General features: G+C 42.5%; 1 protein-coding gene across 8 annotated transcripts in view; it reads left to right on the top strand.

Annotated features, from left to right (window-relative positions):
* CCDC85A (coiled-coil domain containing 85A) overlaps positions 1-18,188 on the top strand; it is a 196,177-nt gene that overhangs the window by 47,718 nt on the left and 130,271 nt on the right. Inside the window, exon 3 of one of the 8 annotated variants that reach the window (XM_056357090.1) lies at positions 10,983-18,188. The exons of the other annotated variants lie outside the window; for them this stretch is intronic. Coding sequence (XP_056213065.1) covers positions 10,983-11,056 — 74 coding nt within the window. The 3' untranslated portion in view covers positions 11,057-18,188. The remainder of the gene's footprint in view (positions 1-10,982) is intronic. 8 annotated transcript variants of the gene reach the window in all.

Below are 18,188 nucleotides of genomic sequence, written 5' to 3'. Positions count from 1 at the left end.
AAGAAATATGACCTGTAAAAATCTGGTGTTTTGAGTAACAACATTCCTAATTTCTTTTTCATTTGATTAACTTTTATATTGTGGTTCACAGGGCTGGGATGACTTAATTATAGCGTGAAGAAGCTCACCATGCTCTGTTAGACTGAGTTCTTGGTAAGAAACGTTTAAGGTCTCTTAAAGTCCGTAGCAGCAGGAGCAGCAGGTGAAAGACAGTTACTGGTGAAAATGTAGATTTAACAATTAGCAGGTAAAGACTAGTGTTTGGGAAATAACTGTCAGCATGATGAAAATATATACCAAACCAACATTGCTTCCAGGTTGCTGGCAAAGGAAAAGGAGATTGTCCTGGGGGAGCTGCCCCAGCCCTGCTCTGAGGCTGCAGCTCACACTGTGAAGCTTTTTTTGCAGCTGGGTGGTTGGTGGTGGTGAGTCCAAATTTGTCTTTAGCTTTGGTCCCCACTCTGGGTATTTAAATTGGCTGATATGTAAATTCTGCAAATGAAGGGTCACTCCTCCTTTGGGTCTTAGGCGACCCATAAAGGTATGGTCAGCGAGTGTGCAGCTGAACTTCTGCCGGGTTGCAGAGAGGGCATGCAAAAGCCTGCCTGAAGCATATGTATCAATATAGATAAAATATGAAATATCAAAAGCATATAAATACACTATTTATCCATCTGTCTCTGCCCAGGAGCACAACTAAACTGAGCACGTCACACCCCCTTTGCCAGCTGCGCTGTGTTCCCCTGGCTGTGTTGCAACGCTGGTTGGCTTCTTCCTTTCTGCCTTGGCATCGTCCGTGCCAGCCTGGGCAAGCCCACTGCTGCTCAGCCGCACGGCTGGTGCCTAGTAACGCTGTGTCTTAGTTTGTGTCTGCTCCGGTATCAGTCATCTCCGAAGTTATATGACCCATTTTACTGCACTGTAAAAAGGGAAGTGATTAGTGGCAATGCACCCTGCCAGGGGTGGCAAAGCAGCTGATCACAAAGATACGCATCAGCAAGGGGAAGTAGAATTTAAACTCCCTTTTAATTTGTGCTGAGACATTAACTGGGAATTATGAACCGGCACTATTTAATGAAATACATGGTCTTTAATAGATTGGGGGGTGGGGTGCTTAACATGTAGGACAAAGTAAATGGTGTATCTGATTGGATTAGTGGCAAATTTAATCTAGTGTATGACACTGCTGATTCAAGTGCTTTCCCCCCCCTTTTTTTTAGGATCAAAGTGACTTAGGCGCTTGACATGTGATCTACTCAATGCATCAAATGAGCTGCAGGCTCTATGCGTTTGATTCATTATTTCAACAAGAAAAGGAATTTAATCTTAAGAAAAGTCATGATACACAGTATGGGAAATTCTTTTTTTACAGTGTGGGAAAGCTCTTCTGTGACATGTGAAATTTCCTCCAATATGATCCCCAAGCAATAAATAATAACTTGCAAAGACATTTCCCTAGAATATCAGCACTTACTACATAATTTGTGAAAACTTGTGCTTTCCATGATATTTCTTAACCTGAATGCAAAGGACAAATCTTTTTCCTGTAAAGACATTTATCTGAAGCAGCAGATTTAATTGAATGTTTTTACAACAGGAAGATAAAAGACTATGTGAGTAGGTTAAGTGTCGGCTGAACCCTTACAAAATTCACAGAAATGGAAATTTCTGCATGTCCAGATGTCAGGTCTAAGCACAGTCGCACCAGGTAGCCTCATGGCATGTTTGCTTGTGGTTACTGTCCTGCGATAGAGTTGAGGAAGAACATTTAGCTGATGTGCTTTGGAGATAAACAGTTTGTTTTCAGTTAGAACAGTCAGTTCTGCGTTTTACTTATATGTATGAACATTTATATAGAAGTAGGGAAAAATGGTTTGCAGATGAAATTTCTGTATTGATCAAAATGCCAGAGATTAGATCTGGTTAATGCTTATTATAAACGCATTGTGCAATTGCAGAGCTATATTTTTGGTTTGGTTTGGTTTAGTTTTCTGTGTGTCATCTTGAGAATACAGTTATGATAGCAGAGTTGCCAACTTCTGGTTTTGACACTGTTGACTAGAGTTGTTAAATATCTTAGGTGCTAAGACAAATATTTTTCCTAAAGGAGAGTAAAATATCACTTTTGATACTACTTCAGCTATTGTTGCAAGTAAGTATGGTACTTAACAAATGTGTAGTCCTAAAAGTATTTAACAAAAGACATTTTCAACTTATTTCAATTTGTTTTATTTTATGGTTCTGAAAAGTACTTAGTTGCCAGCTGAGGAAGGAAACTGGGTAGGTGGCACCAGCAGTGGATATTATTTGGGCTTTGACAGGAGCTAGTAGAGAAAAGTAGGAATTGACATTGCGTGGTGAGGATTTCTTAAAAAAAAAAAATGGCCATTGCCAACATTTGATATGGTCAGTGGCAGATGCTTTGATGCTGAAGGGTTTGTAGTCTTTCTTTGGAGGTAATGAATGACTGGAATAAAACTATCTAGAAAAAAAAAAAAACCCACAAAAAAACCCACTTCAATTTTACAGGGTATTCCTGAACATAACATAAGAAACATTGTGTTCATGTTAAGAATAAGGCAGTAAAGATAGGGTGATTTTCTGAAAATGAGTTTACTGAGTATTACTTATTTCCTCTGATTTTACTTTTCCAGGCAGGTCTGCATTCCTCTGACTTCCACAATAAGAAATTTGTCTCACTTGTTAGTTCAAATTGAGGTCAGGTTTCCTTCCTCCAGCTCTGCCTCCCTCTCTTTCTCTTTTCCCTTCTGAAACCTTCAGATCCAAGTGTGAGTCTATCCCATGATCTTTTTCTAACTAAGAGAAGAGTCTGTCCCTTTAAACTTGTACTCTTCTAATGCAGAGCAATGACTTGCATGTTTGTGCTTAACACAAGCATAAGCATTTTCATCAAAACACAAAATGTCCTCAGTAAGGCTGGTAATCAGCAAGCAAACCTGGAAGTTGACCAAAGGCTCTTTTCATTATTGGTGGTACTTGTAAGGAAAGCTTGTGTCTCTTCAGCGACCAATCTGAGTTAGAACGGCAGTCTTTGATCATTTATTGCGCTGGAGCGGTGTCCTGATCACAAGATCATCACTGTATTTGGTGTCCATGGCTGAAGTTTTTTGTGAGGTCAAAACCAGGCAAAGCTCAGGGGCTGATCAATCTTCATGGAGATAGTGTTGCTCTGTGTTGTGCCTCTTCTCTGATCAGCTGAAAGTGGTGCCCTCAACTGCAACAGCATTCAGTCATGTTTAGGTGATTTTAGATAACACTTTTGATGTTTAGCTGCTGATGATAAATGTTTCATAAAATACTGCCAAGATGCTCTAATTCCTTTTTACTTACAAACTCCACCAGGGTTACCAAGGTTGTACACCTGTGTAAGCCTGGTGTAACACTGTTGTTGAATCTTGGGCTTTCCCTTTTCCTCTGATCCAGGGAAGCAGCCCTTGGAGTCAGGGTTCCTGGGAGCGTAGGTATTACTGGGAAATCCAGAGTTTGCCTCTTAGAGCAATTTGAGTTAGTTTATAGAAAACCAAAAGGAAACAGTGATATCAAGAGTGTTCTCTGCCTGTTGTAAGAACAGGGAACAATTCCCTTTGTGAGGAATACAGAAACCAAATCCTTCTGCCCGTCTCCAATATCAAATGCCAGTTTGGTGCTTTGGTCAGTGAGGTTAACCCTTCATAGCAACCTTGTATTATTTACTAAGGAAGTATTTCATTTAAAGCAGAAAAAGCCTGTGGCCTTTTAATAGTCTAAGTCACCCCTTCTAGCTACCATGTGTGTTCTGTGACCGTAGCACTTCTTTTGCTGTCCTATACGGTGTAAATTTTCCCTGTGTGCTGTCTGTGGAGCCAGGCCTCTGGCCATGGTATAACAAATACTCTCAGCAAAACTCAGCCAGCTATGTTGGTTGCCCGTGCTAGTATTCCCTTAACAAAGAGTGAAAATGAAACCTAGGAATATTGTGAGTCAGTCAAGTGGAATGACTTATTTATCCACAGACCTACTTGTAACAAGGAGGTGTGGGAACAGGAGGAGACTGAGATGGGAAAAATGTCAACTTGCTGCCACTTTCCAGCCTATGAAGTATGTGTTAAATGCCTTTTTTACTTCTGCCTGTTTGTAACAGTGGGACCAACAGAACTCTGAAAATAACAACCCCCAAACCAGCAAACAAAGCAGGTGCTTTCCATTACTACTATTCTAGCTCCATTTGCTGCCCAAGTGCTTTGGTCTACCAAATTCTGTTTGTCTGATGAGAATGATGGAACTTGTCACTCTGCTGGAAGAGTTCAGTTCCCGCCAGCGTTGGAGCCAAAGTGCTCCAGAAAAGGTTATCTCAGCTGTCTGAGAAAATGCCGCTCTCCTTGGAAAGTGCAGGCGGCCCAGCGTTGCTGGCGGCTGTCAGCAGAGAGGCAGGTAGCTTTAGTGGCTGATCTGCCTGATAATTCTGCTGCTGCTCTTGTTGTGGAGCCTCACTGAGATGTGTTTATGCTACAGGGAAGCAAGCTTATAATTTTCATGAGCTGCTGGCATGTTTCCAGGAAGAAGTTGTTTTGTGTGTCAACTGTTTCTGGAGTCAGTATGTTGTAATTGCTGCTATTAGCAGAACGGGAGGAAAGCAGATTCCTTTTACTCTCCAATCTCATTCTTTGAGATCTTTCTGTTAGTCTTCGTTCAGACTGGAAGTTTCTGTTGAGTTTGTGAGCAATGATCTAGCTAAAGACAGTTCTCTGGTAAACTCTGGTGGGGGCCAGACAGCTGTTACCATCTAAGAAATACCAGTGGGTTGCAGGGGGTCATCTTCTGTGTAAGATTTCTCACTGTATTTAGGGTCTTTGTTAACACTTAATTGTAGCATGACAAATCTTGGTTCTATGGTACGTATTCTGGCACCCCTGCAGAAGCAGGGGGATGGAGGAAGCATCGTGGGACATCCTCTGGCAGGAGGTTTGCCAGCTGGGGTGGATGGGTTTCCCTCTTGTGCACAACGTGATGCAAATGAAGAGAGAGGGTAAGTGATAGAGATTTTCTCCTGCTGTTTCTGTAGGTGAACATGAAAGCAGGGTTGTCCTGATGAATGGCGGGAAGTAATGCAGATGGATTGCAACTGCTTGTAGGGCTTCACAAAAACCACAGAAGTGGAAAACATAACACTCCTGCAATGATTTATTAGTACAGATCTTTTGTTTATGTCTTAAGTCACATGAAGAATGTTGTTCATAAACTTAATCTTGGTCCAGTTGTTTTTGCCAAAATTTTATGTAGAGGAAGAAGCCCACAGACTTCTTTTGACCGTATCCACTTCCAGCAGCAAAAAAGGAAACCAGGCATTCCTGGAATTATTATCAAAATTCCTTTGTCTCCACAGGGCAGGAAGCCAGACTGCATTGTTTTAATGGCATTTTTCTAGCCTTAAACCTCTGAGGCTGCCTATATTTCTCAATTTTTTTCAGAAATTTCAGAATGCTGTCTGCATTTTGCTACAGCAGTTGCCCTGACAGCTCATTTATACACTTATTCTACTTTCCTTGCCCACAGCACTATAGTACCTGAGCTCATCCCTGTGTAATAAAATAGTAGGTAGTCTGGTTTTGTTGTCTTTTTAACATGACTTGTGATGGTCATATGTATGTAATATAATCTGATTTGCAATTCCCCCCCGACTGTTTTACTTGTAGTTTTCCTTCAGTTTGTGGTTACAGTCACGTCTGTCTTTTATTGCCCAGAACTCTGGGAATAATTATGTCTTTTTGTCTTCATTCTCTAAAATCTCAGGAGATACAGTCCTAATTGGCAGCTGCTGGAAGAGTAAAATGTCGGTATTTTTTATTTTTCTAGAATTTATTGTATTGCACAACATTATTATATTTTAGTTTCAGTATTAGTATTAATCAGATAGACATGATAACTGTGACTGCTGTGCCACCTGCTCAGGAAATGCTCAGCTAAGGAGCAAAAGATCTCTCTTCCGTCTTTCTGCCTGCTGAAGGTGCAGATTTTTAGTCCTTGTAATCCTATCAAAGAAACCTTCAGAACGGGGCCAGAATGAAATCCTAATAACTTCAAGGCAGGCAGTGGATGAAAAGACTCTCACCTCACATGCACATGTGCACACAAACGTGCAACCTTGATTTTTGAGTTCTGTCTCATTATTCTACGTGCGCCGTGTAGCCTAAGAGGGACCTGGTGCTGAGTGGGGCAGGATGGGGCCTCTGGAGGTCGTGCAGCCCCTCTCCTTGGGCCGGGGGCTGAAGGATTACTAATGAAGCGCTCTGACTAAATCTCAGCATGAAGGACGTGACAGTTTCCAACAGCCTTTGTAACCAAAAACCTTTCTCAATTATTTGTGTGTTTAGGGAGAGGAAATACGTAAATTGCTTTCCTATTGGTGAGGTAACCAGGAAATAAACAGAGGAGACCTTGTTTAAGATACTTGTTTTGTTCTGATGATGTAGATAAGCAGCTGTGAGAGCTCTCAAGTTTGACTGCTCCGTGAGTCATTTAAGCTTTGCCTGGATGTAGAAGCCCCTTGTGCAACTGAACAAAGTACGATATCCCAGCAGATGAATGCAGATGATTTAAAACTTGCCAACTATTGCAACTGTTTTCAGATTCACTGTTTTCAGATTCTAGGGGAGTACTTTCTGAATTTGACTGATTTAATTCCTGTTGAATTAAATGGTACTTGAAACGTAAAAGAAGGCAGCACGGGGGCAGCCAGCAGCAGTGGCATAGTTTCACGTGTTTTAGAGGCAGCTCAGAGCGAGATGTGCGGATTCGGGAATGGCTTTGCTGGGTGGTTGGTGGCTGTGTTGGCAACAAGGTGTACCAGCTGGTTCTGTGGAAGACTTACCATCCTTTAGGGCTGCTTGGAGAGATACCTGAATTTTTCTCCTAAATGTTTTGGAAATGTAGTAAAGTGAAAGCACCTCATTAACCTCTTCAATTAGGAAGATGATCACATCATATTAAAGCCCAAGGATTAGCTTCACTAATACTGGTGAAAACCATGTCAGTGGAGGGGCTGCCAGTAGGGCAGGCAGTAGCATCCAGAGGGAGCTGCCACATCTCCTGTCCCGGGACCTATAGAGGATCGATGGAGAAATCTTTTATACTGACCAGGAGATGGGTAGCTGGTTATTGAACATGCTGACTTAGGAAATCTTGTCTGGTTTTGCTACAAAGACATTGCAGATACACAACCAGCAGAAAGGGAAAGAGAGCACAAGGGACTCTGCTACCATTTGTTGGGTCTGGGAGGTATATCATTATACAGTCGTTAAGTTGATAGCTTTAAAGCACATAAATGTGAATAGTGCATCCTAGCAGTAATGATATGTACTGTGTTTTGTTACCTGTGTTTGAGATTACTTTCAAATTATTAGTGTCTTAATCAGCATCATATTCATATAATGTCAGCATATGCTGATTACAGTGAAGTAACTGTGAAAAGGGACTGAGAAACCAGAAAACTGTGTTTATATGGTACATTTGGTTTCGTCTGAAGCCCTGACAAAACATAGGTTCCCATGTTTTACGCCTCTCACAAGTGTTATTGTTATGCATCGCTTGATTATGTGGGTTTGTATACTTTCACAAAATAAAATCCAGTCTTTGATTAGCTCTAAGACCCAGCTGTAGCAACAGTGTAGGGTACAGCCATAGGGATCTCAAAAAAGGCAGGAAAGGCAACGAAGCAGGGGAAAATGTAGGCTCAGCGTAGAAAGAGCCGTATGTCTGGCACATGAATGGGGAAATGTGCAATAAGCGCCTAAACCTTGTTCCTGATAGAGCTTGGATGCCTAAAAACGCAATGTGGCAGGGTTCATCATGCAGCACCCAAGTCCCCTCTGCCTGGCAGTCACTGCCCTGGCTGTGGCTCTGAAGAAACAACAGCTGCTGAGTCTCACTGGAATAACTGCATAATCTCAGCATCATATCAGGACCCCAGAGATACTGGATCAGATCTCCAGAAATTAAGGAAATAAGGAGGTGAAGCTGGGGCAGGATCCTGCATTATGTGGGTGTCTGGTCTGTTCTGGCACAGGCCTACTTTATGCCCCTAAGATCAGGCTTGTTTGAGGTATCTAGAAATGCAGGAGACACCTGCAGAGTTTTCCAGAATACTGAAGTAGTTTATTAAGGTGCTGATTCCAGCCAGAGCTGGACACTTTGGTTCCTGATCTCTGATACCCCTTTTGGGGCTTTTCCCTCCCAGGGAATTTGTCTGGAGAGGTCGTTGCTCTAGCTGAGGATGAAGAAGCCCAGCCTCTTGTGTTACATGGCCGGGCAGACAAGGTATTGGAGATGTGAGCACCTATGGATAGTGACATACTTGCACTGAGAGATTTTTGGCTTAAAAGTCAAGTCATTTGAAAACATTTTTTTTCTTACTTTCCTCCACAATCAGCCCAAAGAAGTCTTCCAGAAGAGATGGAGGCTATACAGACAGCCTTCTCCTCTGCTATCATGTAGCTGCCAGCATGAAATGCACAGTTAATTTTTTCTCAAAATTAGGTTCTGTGCTGAGATTGCCAGTGGAGTAATTTTACAAAATGGTCATCTTTCCTGCTTCAGCTGTGAGCCGGTTAGTAAGGACAGCAAGGTGTTATTATAGGATGGCTCTTTTATGGGCTCTGGGAAGCAAGAGGGTAGTTGCAGTCTTGAGGACATATTTAATCTTGCAACATGTTTAACTACATTTAATAGCCTGTCCTACAGCTTAATCACTCTGTGTAGAGAAATTAATCCAAACCCCCCTTTTGTCCTGATAATTTTAAGTCTTCACTGTGTTCGCCCACATTAGCCTTGTCCTCTGGCAGTTCCCCAGCTTCCACTCTTGCCTGATCATGGGAGCACTCCTCCATCGCTCATCCATAGGGATGGATAACTATATAAATCTAGCTTCTCTTTCCCTTGGAAGCCTGCTGTTCTTGTAGTTTCCCCCACTGTGTTTCCCAGTAAATATCCATCCTGTAATAAGACACTCAGGACTGTGGGGAGGATATTCTCCCAGTTCTTTTTGGGTAGGTGGAGTGTCCCGGTGTTGCGGTGGTGACCTGCTGTAGTTGGTGCCTCCTGCTGATGCTCTGCCTCTGGGAGGAGTTGCAGCACTGCTGCCACGCGCTCATTGCTGTAGGGACCGGCTGCTCGGGTGGGTATCTTGGCCATGCAGGCAGCCTGCCTTGGGCTGGAGGATGCCTGCAACCATGTGGAAACACTGGATGTTTTGATGTCTTTGTTTCTAGAGGTGAGAGGTGTGGGTGTCTCCCTTTGCTGCTTCCACTCAGTGATGAGGTCTGGTCCTCCCGGCAGCAGGTGCTGCATGTAGCCACAAGCTCTGTGATGCCTTCCAGTCGAGTACTACCTGGCACACTCATGCCGAGGCAGGCGTGCGTAGCACCAAGGAGACTGATGGACAGGTCTGAAATTTAAAATTAGATCTCGTGCTCGTTATGAAGTATGAGTCAGTATTCCAATATGAAATTGTATATTGGCAGAGCTTTTAACACAGCTAGAAAGGCAATCTGAGTTTAAGAGTGAACATAAAAGACTCCTGACCCTCTCAGCAGCTTTTCCTGTACCCCTGAAACAGCAGTCTCACATATAATAGCTGAATTAAATCCTACCATCTTCTTGGGTTATTAGTACGTGATACTTTTGCCCTGAAGGCTGGGTGTGCCACCATTGTTCTGTACATGGGAGATGCTGTTGCCATGCTGGCTTTCCAGCAGGGCTTATGCAAGGCTTCAGGCTGCTGTCTGCACACTGTAGTTCACTGTAGGATGCTTCTATTGTAGGAAATGGAGCGGCAGCAGGATCGGAAATGAGCCAAGGAGCTAGAAACAGAGCCTGAGAGAGTGGTCTTACTGCCTGTCTTGCTTTCATGGCACTGCCTGCTGCCCAAATCTCTCTTGAAGCTGTGATCAGGTGGTTGTCCAGGTTCTCCCAGGTGACACTACCTTACTGGAGGCCTCTCTGAGCAGGGAGAGGTGTAAGGGGTCAAGAAGGGACTCTCTGACACAACTTGCCGTGTGCTGTGGTCTGCGGCCTATAGACAGTAGGATGCAGGCTGCTGCTGTATGCTTGCGCCTGTGGTGTCCACTTTATTCAATGGTGTATGCAGATACAGGATCCTTCCCAGCCTTTGCCTCTCCATCCAGACTTACCTCATATAAACCCAGAACATGAACTGTTGGTTTCACTCGCACAAAGAGATGCCTTACCAATGAGGAAGAGTGTGGGTTGGTCATTCCTCCACGTGTCCATGTGGCTATTGATCTTTGTTATGAGTTTTGGTATCTATTTTGTAGTTTCAGCAAGAAAAAGTGTGTGTTCTGTTCTTCAATGGCTTCTGTAATGCGAAAGCTTTTTTAGGAACATCATTTGAATTTGGTTTTGAGTCACACAAGTAGTAACCCATGAAAAGGGAGTTTACAGGTGGGATAACTGCCACCTAACAAAGCAGCAGATAACCGTAAAAATGATTCATAGGTTTGATCTGATTCAGAATTCCTGGAGATGCAGTTTCCAGTTTTGGCCTACATTGCAGTCTTCCAAGCAGAAACCAATATAATTATAAATTAGAGCTTGCTGCTCAACCAAACTAACTTTTCTACAGTGTATTTATTCAACATCTGATGATTTGGGCCTAATTCTACATGACAAGAAAAGTGGCTATGAGCATCTGTGGGGAGCTGCAGGGCTGATGAGGGACCTTTGGAGCATGTATTTGGCACCTCAATCAGTTTGGCCCTCTGGTCCTCTGCTTTTTGCACTAATATTAGTTTCTGGGAAGCTTTATATTTTCATTTATCGGTTTTTGTTGTTTTTTTGTTTTCATATTGTTATACTACAACTGGTCATTTAACGTGGGCACAGCAGAACTGGGAGAAGCTGGAGGTTGCCTGGTGGATGCAGGGGGACATGCAGGTGTGCTTGGTTTCACACCAGCCATGTGTTTGCAGGGGACCTGGGACCTTTTCAGCAAGGGGACCACTTAACAGATGCAAATCAACATGATCAGAAGGCAGTGGTGTAAGTTTGAAAAGTCTTTTTGTGGATTTCTTTCCATGTGCCAATAGTGAAACCCTCCCTTATTTATCTCCCTGAGCCAGTGCTCTCATCTACCTTCCTTCCCAAAGCAAAGCTATTCTCAGGCTTGCCTTTTCCAGTCTTTCATTTGAATTCACACAGGAGCCTCCTGAACCATCCCTCCTCTCCTTCTGCTGCACTTCCAGGCTGGGGGCATGTGCCTGCAGCTGGGGGACACTCCTAAGGAGCAAATGAGAGTGTGATGGCATAGGGACAAACCCAGGCAGTAAAGTAAGTAGAGCCAATAAGGATTTTGCTGATCATAAACCACACAAAATCAATACCAGAACAAGCTAACAGCCAGTGGAAAAGGTTTTTGCAATCGTGTAATGGGTTTGATTTTTCTCAGTTTTCATCGGTAATGTGGCAAATGCGTTTAGCACAGGCTGAAGTGGAGCTAATAGGATATCAAGCAGGCCAGGAAGAAAAGCCTTGCTGTTGTCACCTCTAGCATCAAAATACTCAAACAAACCAAGGTTAGTGTTACAGCAGGCCGTTAGCGTGACAGTGTTATCCAGCTGTTAGCAAGAGCGTTACAGATAGTCTCAGAGAAGTAGGAAACAAAAGCTTATCTCATGTGACATCAGATATAATTTTTAGATACTCCTGTAGTTGAATCCTGTTCCTTTATGAGAGTTTTGTAAACTTTTTAAAGCTTTTTTTTTTTTGTAGATTAATTCAACTGGAAATTTTGTTGCACCCTAAAGCTAAACATGCAACAAAACCTCCAACAAATGCCATCTTAAATCAGTAAAATTCCTAAGTGGAAGCCAACCCTATACTTCTAGTAGGTTGTGTCGCAGGCAGCATTTGGGTGACCTCAGGAAGAGTGAAACCCCCAGCGGAGCAGTGCCTGTGCCTCACCATGGGGAAGCGCGTGCATGGCAGCCTGCTCGGCCCAGACCTGCTCACTACAACTGCATAAGCCACAGTGGCACTTCGGTCCTGACAAATGCAAACACATTGGCAGTCTGAGGCAGACAGCATCGATGAATCATTAAAGGCATGGTTAGGGCTGCCTCAAGATAATGAGGAGGTTTTTTTTCTTGTAATAAAGAGATAATTTGTGATTAGAAGCTGCTGCAACTGAGAAAACATTATTTTTATATGAAATCTGTGTAGAAATAAGTGATTACAGAGATAAAGTAATTTGCACATGTCTGTGTGTAATGTGTGCTGGAAAGGGGAAGCATGGCACACACTGCCTGAGAAATAGGATTAAGTGGCAGGGATAACATTGCATTCTGGATGTTGAATTGGCATATGTAAGCTTTTCCCTTCACTAGGATTCAGTTTTGAAATACTCGGTAAACTAGCTAAGCTTAGTTAATTATATTTTTAATCACAGGGAAAAGTCAGGAAGTGCTGGATCCATAATCACAAGGAATCTCAGCTTGGGGTGGGAGAATTTCAGACAACAGCAATACTGAGACATGCTAACGCTATCTCAATGCTAATGCTGCGGTGTTTGCTGTCCCAAAACTTTCCAGCAATATGTGCCTTAGTGGTAAATAGCTCCTAAATGTTCTGGTGAGTTTAATAAAATTTTGCCTTAGGCAGATGTCTTTCTGTCTACATGATAGCACTAATCCTAATGTCTCTGTGTTACAGGGGAATTTGGCTGCACTTCAATAAGAAGTTCTCCATCCCTTACTCAATAGGAGCATTATGTAAGATGTGCAACCATGACAGAGTATCACAGAAGACAGGGCTAGAAATGACCTTTGGAGGTCGTCTAATCCTGCTGCCAGGAGGCTGGATGCTGCCCGTGTAAACACTGAGCAGCTTCACCAATTTAGAGATGCAGGTGGTGTAGATTTGTGTTAGTGTAATTCCAGCAGTGTGATTTTTTTTTTTTTCTTAAATTCAAATTAGTTAGCTGAAAGGGGATGGATTGCAGTAATAACATGTTTGAGTCATGAATATTAATATTGAGGTAATTAAATCAGATGACTAGGAATTATAGGACAGGGAGATACTTCATGTGTCATTGAATCTGTTCCCCAGTTAGCACAGAAACTGTTTCGTAGACGTATGGAGCTGTCAGTTAATTACAGGAGGGTTTAAAGTAGCCCTTGCACAGCCTTGTTTTTCATTTGCCATTTATTGAAAGATTATTTAGTTTTCATTGTGGGATGCTGGGTGTGGATTTGAAAGACCAAAATCCGATTTGATATGCAATTATTATATTCCTGCCAACAGAGTGCAGGAAGAGCAGCATAACAAATTACTTTCTCCGTTGAAGTTGAATATACCTTAACTGAACCTTCATTGCCATACATCAAAGTATCACTGCACATAACATGCTAAATTCTTTGCTGAGGTAAATTGTTGGCACTGTCCCTCATTTATACCGTGTTTAAAATATGCATATTGGGATGTGACAGCTTTCCAGATTCTGGCAACCTCCTTTAGGAACATGAATACCAAGTAGAGCTGAGCTAGCGGAAGCAGAAAACGTTGATGTTAACAGCACCGAGATGTTTGCATTATCATGAAATTGTGGTTTTTCTGTTTTCTGGCCATAAGGATGTAAGCACGAGCTGCTGCTGCTTCAGAGCAGCCTTCTGTCCAGCGTAGCATTTTCTCTTCATGCTGGCCATAAGTTAAAGGCTAGGGATAAAGGCAAACAGTATTACTCTTTTCTCCTAATACCTCCAGACTTGTAAGTGTTTTCAGCTTGGAGGATTTTGCTCTACTTCCTCTGTGATGCCTGCTTTGCTCATCCACCATTTTTCTCCAAAGTTAAGAGATTCTATACTTTTTCCTAACTTCCATGAAGCAAGTACCATCTTTTGCGTTGGTGGGTTTGTCCTTTAAAGTTAGTCAGAAGGAGGTCTGTGGAATTCCCATGCTCAGTTTTTGCAGACAACTATTATAATTTGGAATCGGTGTTCTTCAAAGATGCAGAAAAATGGGGAATTTTAATCACTGAGCACTTCTTATGCATTACTTTCTGAGCTTGTATCAGTACTAGAGGTGTTGCATCTTCTACTCTTTTTTACCTCAAGTACTCCTCTGGGCATTAAATAAAATCCCTTCCACCTGCTTTATTTTGCTTGTTTACTCAAATTCATGTGAGCAAGTAGAAGTGTAGGTTGAACCCTTGAGTTTTTGCTTTCTGTAGGATTCTGATCTGTTTACTTTGCAGGAAGCGAATAGATGGGTAGAGGACCTCAGTCTTTAGGGAGTTCTACAGTGCAATCCCACAGTTGCCTGTGAATTGTAACCCTCCAGTGTCTGCAAAAAACAAACCCAGAAATAAAAAAGGAAAGTATCAGAATTTAACATGACATCCTCAACCATTCTAAAATAGCAGAGGATAATCTAACTTAAAGAACATTATGAATTACTTGGTAAACTGAGATCAGTCACACAAAAAATGGATAAAGGCAAGGCACGAATAATGCCTTTGGCAGCAACGTAAGTGTCTGATAAAGTTTGACATAACCCCAAAACACCTACTAGCTTCAAGAGTGTGGATATCAAAAGAAAAAAAGATCTGCTCTGTAAATATTGATGTTCTCTGATAACATGTTAGAGTGATGGATGTGGAGAAAGGGTGGATTGTCACTGAACTTCCCTAAAAGCAAGATATTACTGTCTCTCTAGTTTTGAAAGAAATTTTAGTTTCAGCCCTGGAATGAAGCACCACACAGTGATTGCATTTGAATGACGCTAAGAGCATGAGAAGCCCGAGTAGGGAAGCTCACTTAGTAGGAATCCATTCCTGAGGACGGAAATTGTTCAAAGTTCTGGCTCCCATAGAAGTGCCTAGTGATGGAAGATAGTAAGCAGCAGAAATCGTGTAGCCAAGAAGCACACAAGTGATGGAACTGGTAGTTTGGCTACTGCCGTGTCATGTCTCTGAGGTCAGATCTTGTTTAGATGTGGGCCCAAATTAATTGTTTGTCTGTTTGAGTATGTGTTTAATCTCAACATAGTTAATAGTTTGTTGAGTTAACAGTAGGTGAGCTTTTATGGTATTAATAAAGATCCTGTTTTTCCCTGGTTGCGTTCTCAGCAGAGGAAGCTCAGCATATTTGTGTTTGGAAGTTTATCTATAAGCAGCCTACAATTCCAATTTAAGATTCTGCAAATAAGGGAGGGCTTTTCTGTGTGCTTGCAGCTCTGTGAAAATGAGCAATGTGAGATAAATCTGTTTGGGGAAGGATAAAACAAAAAGGTTTTATGACTAATGACATGAGCTAGGGGTGGTCTTGTTTGTGCAGGTTATGTTTCAGAGCAGTGCTTGCCTGACACATTGTAGCATCTTACTAAATGCTTTATTCTGAGACAACAGGAATGTTACTGAAGTGATGCTAAGTTTCTGTACTGCTTTCCCTTTGGGAGACATTTGTTTTCGGCTCAGATGCTCATGCTGAAGCATTACTATCATCAGTTCATTCTGCTTCAGTTTTAAATTGCTTAATTGTCTTGTGCAAATTTGCCTGGAATGACAATGGGAGTGGTATCAGGTAACTGTTTTCTGGATGGCATTTTAAGATTCTCTCTTTATTTAGAGCTCTTTGCTGATCTCCAGGCTGATTAAGGATAGATGGATCATATAGACCTTCTCATAAATACTCTTAAGATACAACTTTCTGTTTTGGTCTTTTTTTTTTAAAAAAAAAAAAGATCGATGATAGTGTTTCATTTTGTGTATTTTCAGTTCCTCCATCTTTTATGTCCTTGACTGGCTTTTCTGCTCATTTTTTCCTCTAAGCTCATAGCATCGCAGCATAAATATATTAACAGATACTGAAATATATATGCATCTAGTCTATGTGTCAAGAAGACTCATATAAATAAGGATTTGCTAGATCAAGCCTTTGGTAGATGACCTAATTTTCCATTTTAATCAGATTACAAAAAAAGATTTAAATAACTGTTTCACACTTTAGAAGGGTTAACAGGCACAGAGATTTCAGACCAATTCCTCAGCTGATGTGAACTGGCATTGGGAAGCTATGAACTGACAGCAGAGTTGTGTTAGTTGAAGCAGTGGACATCTCAGCTCTGGACTCCCAACGTATAAGTGAAGAAATAAAACCGAGAGGCAAACTCTGCCAAGAGGTATACAACATATAAGGTACAAGCTAATAAATGGTAAACTAGAAAATTACAAAAGACCCACAGTTGAAGAGAATCCAGAAGGGAGCTTGCATGAAGTGGGCTGGTGGACACAGCTGGGAAGGTGGACCCGAGCATGAAGTGTGAGCCCAAGCTAACATGGCAGTGATCTTGTAACCAGTGAATTTAGAGGTGGCTAGTGCCAAAGAACGCACCTACTTCAGTGCCTCCGAGAAGGCGAGTCCACAGAAACCATCTTATATAGAAAACCACAGAGAGAAGAGATGAGATGTGCTGGGAGCTATTGCCTGTCATAATGGTGAGGGAGCTTCTGTGGCTCCTCCCAAAAGTGCTGCTGCTGTGAAGGAAGCTGATTTGATGGGAGGGACCCTGTCGTATACAGTTAATTGAATAAGCTGTTCATCTTCGAAGTGCTCATCTGAGCCAGACTTAGCGACTCTCCAGAGATGCACCCATCACTAGCTATGAAAATCCTTATGCAGCAGAGCGCACAGAACCTTAGATTACCTCTTTCCCTTTTGTTGTACAATGCTATTTTTAATCCAGTGCCTTGCTGTGTATTAATAATTTTTGACAAATTACTGTGTCGTATTTGTGTTGTGTAAATTCCCACACATTGCTTTGCATGCATATTTTAGCCTATTGCAGTCTTATAAAAGCTGTAAGTGACACCTAATTTTCCATCACCTTTATTTTATGGGCAGGCAGGCCTGGAGATTAGGTATCGAAGGAAACTGGTGCATAAATTCACCTGTCAGTTTAAACCCGTGAACAGCTCAGTTGTCAATGCAGTTTTGCAGGGTTATACCAACTGACAGTACTGCCCCAATACCTGTGGATTCTGTGCTATTAACCATGAGAGAGATAATTTTACTGGTTATGTGGTAGTATTGACATCTTGGAGAAAGTTGAGTGGATCATTGAGTCATGAGAGAGTACATGGTGGACTCCGTCTGCATCCAAGAGGCACAGGAGGCACAGCAGTGTTTCTGAGAAGCGCTGAGAAGGTATCTTTTCTCTTACAGTCGAGTGCTACTTTTTCAGGCAAGTATTTCTCTTAGATACAGGACTTTAACATCAGAAATTCTCTGCGGCCCAAGAAATGTGTGATGATAAAGCTCTTGGATGCTTTTAGGGATGGATCATGGATCTGCTGTTCTTACAGAAAGTTCTTGGGAACAGAGCAGACTGGGAGTGACTCATATTCTCCATAATCAACCAAATTATCCTGTGAAGGTCAGTGAGGTTACTTGTGAATTGGGTGGGCAGGAATTTGCTTTTCCACCAAGCCCGCATAGCAAAGCAGCGCTGTGAGAGCATGTCCCGGTACAGTACTGCCATGGCGCGTGTGGGGTGAGGAGCATGCCCAGTGAGCAGCACTGTGCCCCAGGCTGTCGTGCTGGATCAACCAGGCTCCAAACCCTCTCAGGGCCCTGGGGACACACATCTGGTTTCTAGCAGAGGCTCTGGTCATGACAGCATGTTCCTAGCAGAGGCTGAGGCTTGAGCCTCCCTGCCAGTAAGCTGCTGCATTCCCTGCAGGCAAGATCAGGGCTGGTAGGGGGAGGCTGTGTGTGTGCCACCAGATCTCTGCGGGGCTGCGGAGGGGCCACTTTGACTGTGATTTCTCTTTCTGGACTTTCCAGTGCTGACTTGGTGGGGTAACGTATTGATCTTGTGGAGTATTTCCAAAATACAGTACACACTCACAGAGCTTGGGCGATGGCTTGGAAGAACTCAAGTCTGTGTTGCCTTTCTGTAAGACACCTTGTGTCTGAGAAGGGACCATCTTAAAGCTCAGCAGTTTAGAATCACAGTCAACAAGGAATTACTTGCGCTGCCCTTGAGAGGAGCAGAGCTGAATGTTTAATGGACATTTGAGAGAGGCAATCTGCTGTGAGTACAAGTCAGAATGTGGCACAGGCTCTGACACTAGTAAACACAAGCAGATCTCTGTGGATAATATGAGTTTTTTTCTTTTTGAT

Source organism: Falco biarmicus, chromosome 12, assembly GCF_023638135.1.
Source record: "Falco biarmicus isolate bFalBia1 chromosome 12, bFalBia1.pri, whole genome shotgun sequence".
In the NCBI taxonomy this organism is placed as follows: domain Eukaryota; kingdom Metazoa; phylum Chordata; class Aves; order Falconiformes; family Falconidae; genus Falco; species Falco biarmicus.
Note: the sequence above shows the minus strand (reverse complement) of the source record. Positions and strands in the feature narration are given on the sequence as shown.